Source organism: Pelophylax lessonae (genome assembly GCF_965119305.1).
Source record: "Pelophylax lessonae genome assembly, chromosome: 6".
NCBI lineage: Eukaryota > Metazoa > Chordata > Amphibia > Anura > Ranidae > Pelophylax > Pelophylax lessonae.
In genome coordinates this window covers 34,276,854-34,292,299 of record NC_138773.1, presented here as the reverse complement: position 1 = coordinate 34,292,299, position 15,446 = coordinate 34,276,854, and the positions used below count along the sequence as shown (strand labels likewise).

Sequence of the window (15,446 nt, the reverse complement as noted above, 5' to 3'; positions counted from 1 at the left end):
ATCACATGTACAGCGTTTCGTGGGAACCTGCTGCCATATATCTGCGGTGGCTGGTCAGCAAGTGGTTAAAAAAGTTTAAAAAGTGTAAAATAAAAATTAAATAAAATAAATAAATAAAAAAAATGTAAAACACCCCCCCCCCCTGTGCTCATGAGTAAATGCAAACATGCACGTAGGTCCGACACGCACAGTGATCGCAGCACACATGTGAGGTATCGCAGCGAACATCAAAGTGAGAGTAATAATTCTACGGCCATTATTTACAATTTACTCCAAACCAATGACCTGTAATAGCTTTTTACACATCACCTAAGGACAATTTTAGGTTGTTATATCATGGGTGTGTTTTAAATCTTGACATGTTTGGTATCTATTTACTCGACACGCCATCTTTTATATTTTTGGGGGTTATTATAATGTGTTTGTTTGCACTAAAATTCATTCAAGCCTATATTTTTCCTGAAAATTTACGTTACATAAATGGCTGCGCAAATATTGTGCGGTATAAAAAATTGCAACAACCGCCATTTTATTCTGAGGAAATAGACCATGTTTGGGGGTTCAAAGTCGTTTCCTAGCAAAAAATAAAATGCAGTTTGTAACACATGTATGGGAGATGTCAGAATTGGTGTGATGGTAAGTGATTAGAGGACACCAGCAGCCACTATGCAGTTTTCAGTCTTGGATAGAACAGAGAAGTGTTATGTTTAGCCACTTCTGCAGCTTAGATCCATTCAGACAACCTAGACTGCATTTTGCGCATGCGCAGTACAATGCAGACTTTATTTCCGCACCGGACGCAACGTTGGTAACCATGGAGAAGCGCACAGAGCCCACCCACAGTCCTTCCCTCCTAGCAACGCCGGGTGCGTGCAAAGGGAGGGACAGGGCTGCGCATGCGCAGTATGGTTCCGGTCAGTCGTCTGAGGAGTGTTGTCGGGCTGTTCACTACCTCGCTCGGATTGTGCGGACTCCGCTCCTCGTGCCAAGGACTCACGCCTACAAGGTAAGAGCGGGCCGCGTGTCACATTCCCTCCCTCCGCCTAGCGCCCTACCAATGCAGGACCGCGCCTTGTATGACTGGCAGCTCTGCCAGCCAATGAGGTCCCAGGGGAGAAAACTCAGCAGGTGTTGGTAGCTGTCAGTGGAACCACAAGTCCTAGAAAAGGGGCTGCAGTGTGATTGGTTTAGAGGGACTGGAGCAGGGAATGCTGGGACTTGTAGTTCCGTAGCAGAAAGATAAAATTAATTACAGTACATTACACCCCACTCACACAGTTGGTTTCCTGGCATAGTCCCTGCCCCCTCCCTGTCCTGGCATAGTCCCTGCCCCATCCTGTCCTGGCATAGTCCCTGCCCCCTCCCTGTCCTGGCATAGTCCCTCCCTGTCCTGGCATAGTCCCTCCCTGTCCTGGCATAGTCCCTGCCCCCTCCCTGTCCTGGCATAGTCCCTCCCTGTCCGGGCATAGTCCCTGCCCCCTCCCTGTCCTGGCATAGTCCCTGCCCCCTCCCTGTCCTGGCATAGTCCCTCCCTGTCCTGGCATAGTCCCTCCCTGTCCTGGCATAGTCCCTGCCCCCTCCCTGTCCTGGCATAGTCCCTCCCTGTCCGGGCATAGTCCCTGCCCCCTCCCTGTCCTGGCATAGTCCCTGCCCCCTCCCTGTCCTGGCATAGTCCCTCCCTGTCCTGGCATAGTCCCTCCCTGTCCTGGCATAGTCCCTGCCCCCTCCCTGTCCTGGCATAGTCCCTCCCTGTCCGGGCATAGTCCCTGCCCCCTCCCTGTCCTGGCATAGTCCCTGCCCCCTCCCTGTCCTGGCATAGTCCCTCCCTGTCCGGGCATAGTCCCTCCCTGTCCGGATATAGTCCCTGCCCCCTCCCTGTCCTGGCATAGTCCCTCCCTGTCCGGATATAGTCCCTGCCCCCTCCCTGTCCTGGCATAATCCCTGCCCCCTCCCTGTCCTGGCATAGTCCCTCCCTGTCCGGATATAGTCCCTGCCCCCTTCCTGTCCTGGCATAGTCCCTGTCCCCTCCCTGGCCTGGCATAGTCCCTGTCCTGGCATAGTCCCTGTCTCCTCCTGGCATAGTCACCACCCTCTCCCTGTCCCGGCCTAGTCCCTGTGCTGACATAGTCCCCGCCCCCTCCTCCCACGCTGAGTTATTTTTTTGGGAGGTAAAATACTCCTGCTAACCCCACAAATGTTAAAATACTTCACACATAATACTACTTTACCGGAGCACGAGGACCTATAAAGGGATGGGCTTTGACACTTCCAGAGGGGTGGATGTCATGCTGGGTAGCTACTAAGTTACCCGGGGGGCAGATAGGAGTGGGAGTGTGTCTGTCCGGTGTCTGATAACCCAGCCCTCCTCTGAGGATCGGTTGCAGTGGGCTTACTGGTTGCTATGGGTTACCGCACTCTGCCTTCGCATCCTTGCTGGTTGCTAGGGGTTGCCTCACTCTGACTTCTTATAGTTGCAGGTTGCTGTGGGTTACCCTGCTCTGCCTTGGCATCTTTGTTAGTTGCTTCAAGTTACTTTTCTCTGCCTTGGAACCCTTGCTGGTTGCTATGGGTTACCTTGCTCTGCCTTGGCATCCTTACTGGTTGCTATGGGTTACTTCGCTGTGAGTTGCATATTGCAGTATGTACTGGATTGTATGATAGGGTCGGACTCTCGGGGGGGAAAACACACCCAGGATCCATCTCACCATCCATCTGTTTACTCCCCCGCCGTGTCTTCTTCTGGCCGGTTATTCAGCTATTTAGTGCAGGAAACATGAAATATTAATGGTGAGAAGCGGTCTTCTCATGTACACTCCATGCTGATCTACACAGACAGGCCACGTCTGACTCAGTTGCAGTGATAACCATGCAGTTGTCATGTCTCCGGGGTTATCGGAGAACGCCATCAGAAATCCTTCCAGTTGTGGATGGAGAGCTCCACTGAGGAACCATTTCCTTCATTGTGGGGATGAATGTGTTATGTTGTGTGTTAGTGTGTATTGGGCTAAGGCAACACATTCAAAACAAATGGACTATCCATGTGGAGGAGAGGAGTTCCGGGCCCGGCCTGTATTCCAATACCAGAACTCCACCCCACTGTGTGTCCTCTCCATGTAGAGGAAATCCGGGCCCGGCCTGTATTCCAATACCAGAACTCCACCCCACTGTGTGTCCTCTCCATGTAGAGGAAATCCGGGCCCGGCCTGTATTCCAATACCAGAACTCCACTGTGTGTCCTCTCCATGTAGAGGAAATCCGGGCCCGGCCTGTATTCCAATACCAGAACTCCACCCCACTGTGTGTCCTCTCCATGTAGAGGAAATCCGGGCCCGGCCTGTATTCCAATACCAGAACTCCACTGTGTGTCCTCTCCATGTAGAGGAAATCCAGGCCCGGTCTGTATTCCAATACCAGAACTCCACCCCACTGTGTGTCCTCTCCATGTAGAGGAAATCCGGGCCCGGCCTGTATTCCAATACCAGAACTCCACCCCACTGTGTGTCCTCTCCATGTAGAGGAGTGCCGGGCCCGGCCTGTATTCCAATACCAGAACTCCACCCAGCTGTGTGTCCTCTCCATGTAGAGGAGTGCCGGGCCCGGCCTGTATTCCAATACCAGAACTCCACTGTGTGTCCTCTCCATGTAGAGGAAATCCGGGCCCGCCCTGTATTCCAATACCAGAACTCCACCCCACTGTGTGTCCTCTCCATGTAGAGGAAATCAGGGCCTGGCCTGTATTCCAATACCAGAATTCCACCCCACTGTGTGTCCTCTCCATGTAGAGGAAATCCGGGCCCGGCCTGTATTCCAATACCAGAACTCCACCCCACTGTGTGTCCTCTCCATGTAGAGGAGTTCCGGGCCCGGCCTGTATTCCAATACCAGAATTCCACCCCACTGTGTGTCCTCTCCATGTAGAGGAGTTCCGGGCCCGGCCTGTATTCCAATACCAGAACTCCACCCCACTGTGTGTCCTCTCCATGTAGAGGAAATCTGGGCCCAGCCTGTATTCCAATACCAGAATTCCATCCCACTGTGTGTTCTCTCCATGTAGAGGAGATCCGGGCCCGGCCTGTATTCCAATACCAGAACTCCACCCTACTGTGTGTCCTCTCCATGTAGAGGAGTTCCGGGCCCGGCCTGTATTCCAATACCAGAACTCCACCCCACTGTGTGTCCTCCCCATGTAGAGGAGTGCCGGGCCCGGCCTGTATTCCTATACCAGAACTCCACCCCACTGTGTGTCCTCTCCATGTAGAGGAGTTCCGGGCCCGGCCTGTATTCCAATACCAGAACTCCACCCCACTGTGTGTCCTCTCCATGTAGAGGAGTTCCGGGCCCGGCCTGTATTCCAATACCAGAACTCCACCCACTGTGTGTCCTCTCCATGTAGAGGAAATCCGGGCCCGGCCTGTATTCCAATACCAGAACTCCACCCACTGTGTGTCCTCTCCATGTAGAGGAAATCCGGGCCCGGCCTGTATTCCAATACCAGAATTCCACCCCACTGTGTGTCCTCTCCATGTAGAGGAGTTCCGGGCCCGGCCTGTATTCCAATACCAGAACTCCACCCCACTGTGTGTCCTCTCCATGTAGAGGAGTTCCGGGCCCGGCCTGTATTCCAATACCAGAACTCCACCCACTGTGTGTCCTCTCCATGTAGAGGAAATCCGGGCCCGGCCTGTATTCCAATACCAGAATTCCACCCCACTGTGTGTCCTCTCCATGTAGAGGAGTTCCGGGCCCGGCCTGTATTCCAATACCAGAACTCCACCCACTGTGTGTCCTCTCCATGTAGAGGATTTCCGGGCTCGGTCTGTATTCCAATACCAGAACTCCACCCCACTGTGTGTCCTCTCCATGTAGAGGATTTCCGGGCTCGGTCTGTATTCCAATACCAGAACTCCACCCCACTGTGTGTCCTCTCCATGTAGAGGAGTTCCGGGCCCGGCCTGTATTCCAATACCAGAACTCCACTCCACTGTGTGTCCTCTCCATGTAGAGGATTTCCGGGCTCGGTCTGTATTCCAATACCAGAATTCCACCCACTGTGTGTCCTCTCCATGTAGAGGAGTTCCGGGCCCGGCCTGTATTCCAATACCAGAACTCCACCCCACTGTGTGTCCTCTCCATGTAGAGGAGTTCCGGGCCCGGCCTGTATTCCAATACCAGAACTCCACCCCACTGTGTGTCCTCTCCATGTAGAGGATTTCCGGGCTCGGTCTGTATTCCAATACCAGAACTCCACCCCACTGTGTAATCAGCAAAAAGTACTTTCAGTTTCTGTTAAAGGTGAAGCGAAACTGAAAATGCAGAATGCACTTGGCCAAAAGTCAAAACCGAAAATTACAGTTTTTTTTTTAAAATACTTATATTTTTATAAAGAATTGTATTAGATTAAACTTTTTAATTATTATGCTGAATTTAAATGAATATGAATTTCTTGTTGGCCATTATTGGCACATTAAGCGCAAGAAAAGCTCAAGAAAAATGTATCCCTTTAGGCTGAGTTCACACTGGTGTGATTGTAGCCATCGCATGTGATTCGCACCGCGTTGCTGTGAAGATCAAATGCAATGTCTGTGCGATGCCATTTTAGCCATACAGTTTGTATGGTTGAACTTTCGCCACATTCCGACCAAAATGGTACAGGACCCTTTTTTTTGGTCCACACTGGAATTGGAACACCCATACGATCGGGTTCCTGTACCATTTCACCAATCGGGGGTGTCAATATTGATACATTGACACCCGCAGCAGTTCACAGATGCCAGTGCGCACCGTCTGTGATTCAGGTGCGATGCGGGAGCCCACACAAGAATCGCAGTGTTTCCTACATCGCACTAGTGTGAACCCAGCCTAAATTCTATGTATGCTTTCACACTGGTCCGTTACGCTTCCATTGTGGTGCTAAAAAATCCTGCTTGCTGCATTTTTGGTCAGCTAAAAAAAATTCACAAAAAAACGCACCTCCCTGTTGAAATGCATTGAAAATGCAGCAAGAATGCATCACTAACGCACCCGTGTTGTGTTGTTGATGCGGTTTTCAGGGTGGATTAAAATCTATTTTTTATTTTATTTTTTTATTATTTAAATCGGATTTCTTTTTTTTGATTGATTTTTATCAAATATATTTTTAATAAAATGCTTGTGTAAAATTATATATATATATATATATATATATATATATATATATATATATATATATATATATATATATATATATATATATATATATATATATATATATATAATATAAATTTTTTTTTTTTCTGCAATATTTACATATTTGGTAAAGCCATTCAATGAATCCAAGCTGAGATGCCATGCACTGCATTGATGCATGCACACAATTTCACACTAACTACCAGCAAGAATGAGTCCTTCCATTTAAAGAGCCCCTGTCATTTCAGATCCATCATGGCAGCGCCTGTTAGCGGGCATCCACTCACCTGCTGCCGCCACATCCCTCTCCTTGTTGTGTCACTGCCGCATCACCAGCCGTCCCATTAAAGTGAATGGAACTGTCGATGAGTCAACAGCAGGTCAGAGGAGCCGCTGCGGGACAGAGATGACAGTTGCTCTTTAAAAATTATGATTTAAATCAAATCCTCCCTGCCCCCACGTAATCTGCGGTTTGTCCTCAAGCTTTGCCGCCTTTCCCCCTGGCAGCCCTGTGCTACTTGATTGACAACGGAGCATTCCCTTAAGTCCTATGTGTCATTCTGCGGCCCATCCCCAGGCAACGCAATTCTATATTCTATCCGTTGTAGCAATGACCTTTTAAATGGAATATGTCGTATTCAGCGGCAGTACACAACTGGGTAAAATTTTACTGCGGCATGTGTACAGCCCTGAGGGGCTGCATGTTCTCCTTTAGGTGGGCAGTAAAACTGCAGCACAACCACATGTTTTTACCGCCATCTGCGTGAATGAGGCCCAAAGGATGATGATGCCCTGATGAATACAGAGCTGCATTATTTTGTCTTTCATTTCTGATTGCAGTTCAGCTTTGACCTTTTATAAAATCTGCAGTTTCCATTTAAATAATCCCTGCCATGGAGGTCTTTGTTCAGGGCCAGGCACTTCCTGTTGTGGGATGATAACTATCCCCTGTGTTCTACCGTGCTGTCAGCCTGTCTCATCCACTCCTGGTGGACTACGGCTGGCTGTGCAGACAGACATTGATCAGACATGGTCACTGTCAGGAAGACGGTCCAGAGCCATGATGTGCAGTCGATAATGGCGAGGGTGCAAGTAGACTGGAAGTGGCTGTAGGAGGCTGTAGGAGATCAGCAGCACTGAGATATAAAAAAGGATACAAATTAAAAAGGGGAAAACCTGGTACTTTATGCCAACATGGCAATTGTTTATGACACATAGAGCTTTACCAAACCAGATGTGATCCAGGTAGGGCTCTGATCTACTTTAACTGACCAGCCAAAACAGAACCCTTCCCTCCATAGGAGGAGGCAGATGTCTCCCGCCTGCGCAATGTTCAGGTACAGAGGTGGTCAGACAGGTTTTCCCATCCGTACAACATCTTCCTGTACGCGGCTTGACTTCATTGGACATTGTCTATTGTCAGCCTTCTGTGCTACATCAGAAAGACAAAGAGGAAGAACTTAGTGTAGAAGACACTTACCATCAAGAAGGCTGCAGAGGTAAGTGGAACATTCATTGTATTATAAAATGTCCACTGGAAACTGATTGTAGTGTTTGGTGGATGCTGGAGAGGTAACCCCTGACAGTCTCCTCTGTCTCTTGTGACTCTGTTGGTGAAATCTCTACTCTGGGGTTCCCACGTCTATACAGGTGCTGTGTCCATTATGAGGGGTTCCCACCATCCCTGTGCTGAGTTCCTGGGTCTGTACACCTGCTGTGCCCATTATGGGGGTTCCCTCCATCCCTGTGCTGAGCTCCTGGGTCTCTCCACCTGCTGTGTCCATTATGAGGGGTTCCCACCATCCCTGTGCTGAGTTCCCAGGTCTGTACACCTGCTGTGTCCATTATGAGGGGTTCTCACCATCCCTGTGCTGAGTTCCTGGGTCTGTACACCTGCTGTTCCCATTATGAGGGGTTCCCTCCATCCCTGTGCTGAGCTCCTGGGTCTCTCCACCTGCTGTGCCCATTATGAGGGGTTCCCACCATCCCTGTGCTGAGTTCCCAGGTCTGTACACCTGCTGTGTCCATTATGAGGGGTTCCCTCCATCCCTGTGCTGAGTTCCTGGGTCTGTACACCTGCTGTTCCCATTATGAGGGGTTCCCTCCATCCCTGTGCTGAGCTCCTGGGTCTGTACACCTGCTGTGCCCATTATGAGGGGTTCCCACCATCCCTGTTCTGAGTTCCCGGGTCTGTACACCTGCTGTGCCTATTATGAGGGGTTCCCACCATCCCTGTGCTGAGTTCCTGGGTCTGTACATCTGCTGTGTCCATTATGAGGGGTTCCCACCATCCCTGTGCTGAGTTCCTGGGTCTGTACACTTGCTGTGCCCATTATGAGGAGTTCCCACCATCCCTGTGCTGAGTTCCTGGGTCTGTACATCTGCTGTGTCCATTATGAGGGGTTCCCACCATCCCTGTGCTGAGTTCCTGGGTCTGTACACTTGCTGTGCCCATTATGAGGAGTTCCCACCATCCCTGTGCTGAGTTCCTGGGTCTGTACATCTGCTGTGTCCATTATGAGGGGTTAATTTTGTTTATTGGAAATTCTTACAAACAATCAACTTATATACAATAAAACCATAATAAATAAATTATAAATAACATATTTACAAAATAATTGAATATAACTATACAAAACAAGAACATAATAAATAAACCAAATTGCACACAGCATAAACCCTACGAGAGAGCCAGACTAAGAAACTTCACCATGCATGGAGCCTTTAATCAAAAATTATATTTTATGACTGATTTTCAGCTGATAACATTATTGGTTGCCACTTTTAACGGATAATTGAGGCAGCCGTTTCTTAGGCTGACTACTCTCTCCCCCTGGAGAACCAGTGCGCTTCAGTGCACCCTGCGACTCATCATCCATGGAAGATTCTGTACTCAACAAGTCCCATTCATCATCATCATCTGACAGGACCCCAAACTTATTTGTCAAAGGCAAAACCTCAGGACTGTGAGTAGCTGAACCCTTTTTTTTCCTTCTTTTGCCCTTCTTTCTTTTCTCCTCCAACCATTCCACATCATCCTTGGACAAATTGGAAATAACAGTTTCCCCACTCTTACCCTCCCCTTCACCCCCACTCTCCCTTACCTGATCTACCACCAGGCCAGCCTCTTCACCATTCTCCCCACTCCTCTGCACCCCATGGTCCCTAATAGAAGCCCTGCAATGTCTAGGGGAGGGGACTGGCACTGTACTTGATGCCCCTGCCTCAGCACCTCTTGCCGCCTCTGCAATTTTGGAAGACATAGACACAGAAGGATTGGACACATTCTTAGTAACCGATACCTTACATACAGACTGGGAAGACACTGACACACTGGGAATCGGCACAGACTGGGGCACCACAGACTGGGAAGAGACAGGCACACTGGGTATTGGTACAGACTCGGAGGGAATCGCAGGCACCCTAGCTGCTGAGCTCTGAGCATCCTCCATGTCCAGGCGGAAGAACTCTCTCATGAGCTCAGGCTGGTTGTGCATTGCCTCAGGACACTGACTATAAGGATGCCCCACCACATTGCACAGGTTGCACCTTATAATATTGCAATCTTTTGCCAAATGCCCTAAATCCTGACACAGAGAGCATTTCATTACTGGACAGGAGGATGCAAAGTGCCCTTTATCCCCACACTTATTGCACAGCTTTGGCTGGCCTGGATAGAATATGGTCAGTCTGTCCCTCCCCAGGAAAGCTGAGGATGGCAGATGCTGGATGACATTATCCATGACTCTTAGTTTTAGCTGCACAGACCATCCCCCCGTCCATATTCCTCGATCATCCATAATTTTGTGTAAGGGGCTCAGGATGTCTCCATATCTCCTCAGCCATACAGATAAATCCCCTTGTGGAATGGACTCATTGCGCACAAGAATTGTCACTATTTTAATAAGTGGCTGACGTGACACAACTTTGGGGATGAGCCCTTTCCAGTCCGGCAGGCTCCTACACACATGCTCATATTTCTCCCAAAATATGTCCAAAGACTCCGGACGGACAAAGGACAAATCATACTCATAGGAGCCGGTCGGACTGATCAGGGCAAAGATATCTGCAGGTTTAAAGCCCATCTGCAGAATCTTATCCACCACAGCTCTCCTATATGGCGGAATACCTTCGCCTTCCCATCTGAGCTGAACCACATTCCTCCTTTTAAATAATGAGGAAGATAAAACATTTCCATGCTCCTTCCCTGCTTGCACCCCCCTCCCAAACCCTTCAGCAGCACCAGCATAGGTTTTCCTCCCAGACATACCACCAGCAATTGCAGCATTGTCTTTGGACACAGACACACCTGATGACAAGAAGCCTGAATCAACCCTTGCAGTCTTTGGAGCAGCAGAGACAAGACCCACCCCCTCCCCCTTCTCTGAGCACTCAGCTGCTTTCCTGGGTTCAATCACAGCCTTGTCTACTGCAGACTCCAAAAAAGTTATAGTACTACTGCTCCCAGCATCTCCTCCACCATGCTCAGGAACAGCCACTGTATTTGGTCCAGGCAAAGCCTCTGCAATGTCCGAGGTGCTCCTCTCTGCAGACTCTTCAACCAGAAGCTTAATGTTATTTTCAGTTTTCTCACCACTTGCATTTAAAAGTGGAGTTTTTTCAGCAGGTGTATCAGGTTGCACTGCATGCTGCACTTTGTTTATGGGTGTGGGCTGACAGCCCATAGCACTACAACCCTCAGCAAGCATATTGTCATTAAAGTTCACATCACCACTTTGCACACACACTGTACCTGCTTGCTGTGTTACCTCTGCAGTGTCATGGCTGATGGTGGGATCAAACTCCCTCCTGGCTGTTACAGATTTTATGGTGAATCTTCCTCTCTCCACAGGTCTCTCTCTCATAGGGCGAGGAACGGTATCCATCTCCTCATCTGGGGAATCTGCAGAAAAATGGAACTTTCTTCCATCCAGAGGGGATTCCAGCTCAGCGACGAACTCCAACATGCCAGTACCCCCCTCAACCTCCTGCTCAGATGTTCCACATTGCTGCTGCAGAGGGAGGGAGACAGAGGCCTCCGCCATTGGGGGCTCAGCAGATGCCTGAGGTGTTGAAGAGCTGGGCTCATCCTCCGGGCCCACTTTCTCACTCTCTGCTGACTCTGTCGGTACCTGAATCTCCTCACTGACTGGGTCACTCTCCATGCTGGAAACGGCTCCTCTCCTCATACGGCTAAAACGTTCCTCATTCCTGTATTTCTCCTGAAGTGCTTCACAGCTTTCCTTCAGAGAGCTCACCAACTCTTTCTGCTTCTTCAAAGCTTGCTCTAAGTCCTTCAATTCAGGCCTCAGAGCCGGTCTCTTCTTACTGTACAGTTTGGCACAATACAACTTTTTCTTTTTAAATTCTACTTTCAAAGTTGCCAATTTCTCCTCCTCTTTCTCAATCTGCCTCAGCTTTTCAACAGTCCTTCGCCTAAAGGTAGGCAGGGATTCACCCCTCCTTGGGCCGAGCTCCATGTCTTCCTTAGACTGAGGCCTAGTCTCAGGCCTATCCAGGGGGCCCCCGCCAGGGTCCTCCCCAGGATCCAGCATCCTTCCTGGGGCAGAGAAGCAACTCTAGCCCCTGGCTTCTGGAAGCACACGAGCTAAGGAACCAGCAACCTCACACCTCGCTGTCAGGGAGTGGAATGGCAGTTTCCCACCATCCCTGTGCTGAGTTCCTGGGTCTGTACACTTGCTGTGCCCATTATGAGGAGTTCCCACCATCCCTGTGCTGAATTCCTGGGTCTGTACACTTGCTGTGCCCATTATGAGGGGTTCCTACTAGGGATGCACCGATCCGACTTTTTTTGGACCCGATACCTGGCGTAGTGAAATCACCGATACCGGAACCAATCCGGAGCTACACATGGCTGCAGTACAGAGCAAAGCCGCTGCTTCATGTGTACGGCTCCTCCATTCATAGGCGGAGTGCATCTGATATCACTCTGCCTGGGAGCCGGACCTATACAGGAAGTAGCGGCTCCCATCCCATACTACTACTGCACTCAGTAAGGGATGGCTGAGCCGTTACCAAACAAAAACCGGATCGGCATGTGGATCGGTCAATGTTACCGATCCCCCGATCCATCTAAAATGGCCATATCGGCGCCGATATCCGATCCGAATATCGGATCGGTGCATCCCTGTGCTGAGTACCCGGGTCTGTACACCTTCTGTGCCCATTATGAGGGTTCCCACCATCCCTGTGCTGAGTTCCCGGGTCTGTACACCTGCTGTGCCCATTGTTAGGGGTTCCCACCATCCCTGTGCTACGTTCATGGGTCTGCACACACTCATGCCCAGTATGAGGGGCTCTCGCTCTTCATGTTGGTCATCCAGTGTTTCAGGGAATGCAGTAATGGAAACACCCAAAACTCTCTGCTTGCCAGCAATGTGTAGATATTTCAGAGTTCCCAAAAAACTATAGAAAGCCAGTGGGTGACTCTGCCCCCCGGGGTTACCAACTGTAACTGAAATCTCACTTATAATTGGGCTGACACTTTGGGGATCCTGTTCACAAGTTGATAAAGTTCCCTACAGTAATGTGTATGAAGTTCAGAGGCCACCATTGGGATGTCTTCCATTTTGTTGTAGCCTGTGCCACACTTTTCTTTGAATTATATAGGAAGCAAGTCATTTGGATGTTTTTTTCTTTTCTCTGTTTGATTTGTGTCTTCATATCCCCCACCTCCACAGCTAGGAAGACGGGCACTACTGTGATTGGTGGATCGGAGTCGCGTAGATGGTGTGGCGTAACCTTCCTCGTTTTCTTACCACAGTTTCCATCACAGCTGCACTAGCTGCTTTTGGAAGGTGCAAATCCAATCCATTTGATTTACATGTTGTTTACACAAGTGACAGTTCAGTTATAGGTGGGGTCTGGTGGGTTAATCTTGGGGACTCCAGATGTAAGATCTCCCTGCCGTAGTTCTATATAGCTTCTGTCCTTGCCCACCTTGGAACTCGAATGATCCCTTGTTCAAGCAAGGATGGTGGGAGCTCTTCATAATGGGCACAGCAGGTGTACAGACCTGGGAACTCAGCACAGGGATAGTGGGAACCCCTCATAATGGCCACAGCAAGGGTACAGACCCGGGAACTCAGCACAGGGATAGTGGGAACCCCTCATAATGGGCACAACAGGTGTACAGACTCGGGAACTCAACACAGGGATGGTGAGAACCCCTCATAATGGGCACAGCTGGAGTGTAGACCCAGGAACTCAGCACAGGGGTGGTGAGAACCACTCATAATGGGCACAACAGGTGTACAGACCCAAGAACTCAGTACAGGGATGGTGGGAACCCCTCATATTAGGCACAGCTGGAGTGTAGACCCAGGAACTCGGCACAGGGATGGTGGGAACCCCTCATAATGGGCACAGCAGGTGTACAGACCCGGGAACTCGGCACAGGGATGGTGGGGATCCCTCATAATGGGCACAGCAGGTGTACAGACCCGGGAACTCGGCACAGGGATGGTGTGAACCCCTCATAATGGGCACAGCAGGTGTACAGACCCGGGAACTCAGCACAGGGATGGTGGGAAATCCTCATAAATGAGCACAACAGGAGTAACTCCTAAACTAATTGAGTGGTTACCAGATTGTGTGTCTCTTGGATACAGCAGAGTCCCCTCCTGCAGAGAGTCCCATCCCCGGGTGATGGAGCTAAGCAACTGCTCCTTGACTATTTCAGTCCGTTTTGCCCCATAGCAGCCAATCTTAGATTGTTGTCCTGGTAGAAGCTTTACAGTTATTGTTTGCTGCCACATGATTGTCATTTGTCTTCATAAATCATGAATAGCTTATGGGCCGAGGAGAACCAGCAATCTGATGTCTGATCTTATTGTTCTTTCCACAGTTTCGTGTTTGCATACTGGTACCGTAACCGCAGTCGGCAGTCTGCCATGACGTGTCACATAAAGGCCCTCACCTCTCCGTATCCAGGCTCTCAGGTGGAGAGGTGGCCAGTTCCCCCTGAAAAGGTCAGCTGGTCTGTGGATTGGCCGGATTACCAGCCGGTAGAGTACACAGCTCGCCCTGTGCTCGCCCGGCCAGTCTGGGCAGACCCAACACACAGGTGAGAGGCTCCGCGGCTCTTCTGTTAGTTTACCTGACTGGTTTTTCCTCTTCTATTTTTGTCGTTATCTTCATCGGGATCTAACATTTTGTATGTTTAAAGTCTGGCGCCGGTAGCTTTAAGCATTTTAACCACTTCTGGACCGGAAGGTTTTACGCCCTCAGTGAACAATCAATGCTGCGCTATGTGAATGCTAAATGACTGTACAATTAGAATATAACAATATCAAAAAGTGCATAAATAGTGAAAAATTGTCCAACATAAACGTGCAATCACCATATAACAACGAAAGAGTCCATGCAAATGATTGCTTGCAATGAAAATATAAAGCAAAAATCAAGAAAAACACACAGTGCTTGATCCGCCATGCAATTCTTTTTCAGTGCAAACAACCAATAATGTGCCACCTCAATGTGCTTCCCCACCACCAGGAGTATTCTCACTTGGGGTAATGTGATCACCGCGATTTAGGCGTTAAACCAAACCAGCTTTTTAGCCCACTGTTGACTATGTCCAACTTCTCCAACCTCTTTCTAGGCTCCTCCCATTACAGATTGTAGTATCCCAATATATTGATTGAAAGATAAGAAAAGCCAATAGTGCTTATACCCTTTTTAAAATTGCATTTATTAAAAAAATCACAGGGTACTCACTCTTTACTTCATTTTTGGGACAATCCAGTGTAATCTTTGGATTGTGAATGCTTGTGTTGGTTTGGTGCGCTGCAAGCACCTGTAAAGAGGGTGTGTGTGTGTGTGTGTGTGTGTGTGTGTGTGTGTGTGTGTGTGTGTGTGTGTGTGTGTGTATATAATGTTTATGAACAAAATGCTGCTTTTCTTTTTTTTTTCTTGCATATTTATTAGGTTATCTTGGCAAAATGAAATTTCACCTCATTCACTAAGCTCTGGGGCAGTGTTGGCGAACCTTGGCACCCCAGATTTTTTGGAACTACATTTTCAATGATGCTCATGCACTCTGTAGTGTAGTTGAGCATCATGGGAAATGTAGTTCCAAAACATCTGGGGTGCCAAGGTTCACCATCACTGCTCTGGGGAAAATTTATTTTGCAAAGTAAAGCGCTTATTTGCCTTTTGTAAATGTAGCACCCTACAAGGTAGGTGCTAGGTAAAAGCATAATGGGCTTTGGCTGCCTAACAGCAGGGCCATGATGTTCAGAGGGGAGTCTCCCCACTGG

The 15,446-nt window shown here is 49.2% G+C and overlaps 1 protein-coding gene across 3 annotated transcripts in view; it reads left to right on the top strand.

The window, feature by feature from the left end:
• Positions 1-857: 857 nt before the first annotated feature.
• The window catches only part of NUDT9 (nudix hydrolase 9), a 38,735-nt gene continuing 24,146 nt past the window's right edge, over positions 858-15,446 (top strand). Inside the window, exons 1-3 of one of the 3 annotated variants that reach the window (XM_082260966.1) lie at positions 858-1,006; positions 12,867-12,983; positions 14,033-14,251. In XM_082260966.1, the coding sequence (XP_082117092.1) occupies positions 12,913-12,983; positions 14,033-14,251 (290 nt within the window). In that variant the 5' untranslated portion in view covers positions 858-1,006; positions 12,867-12,912. The remainder of the gene's footprint in view (positions 1,007-12,866; positions 12,984-14,032; positions 14,252-15,446) is intronic. The other 2 variants (XM_082260965.1, XM_082260967.1) reach the window with 2 other exon arrangements.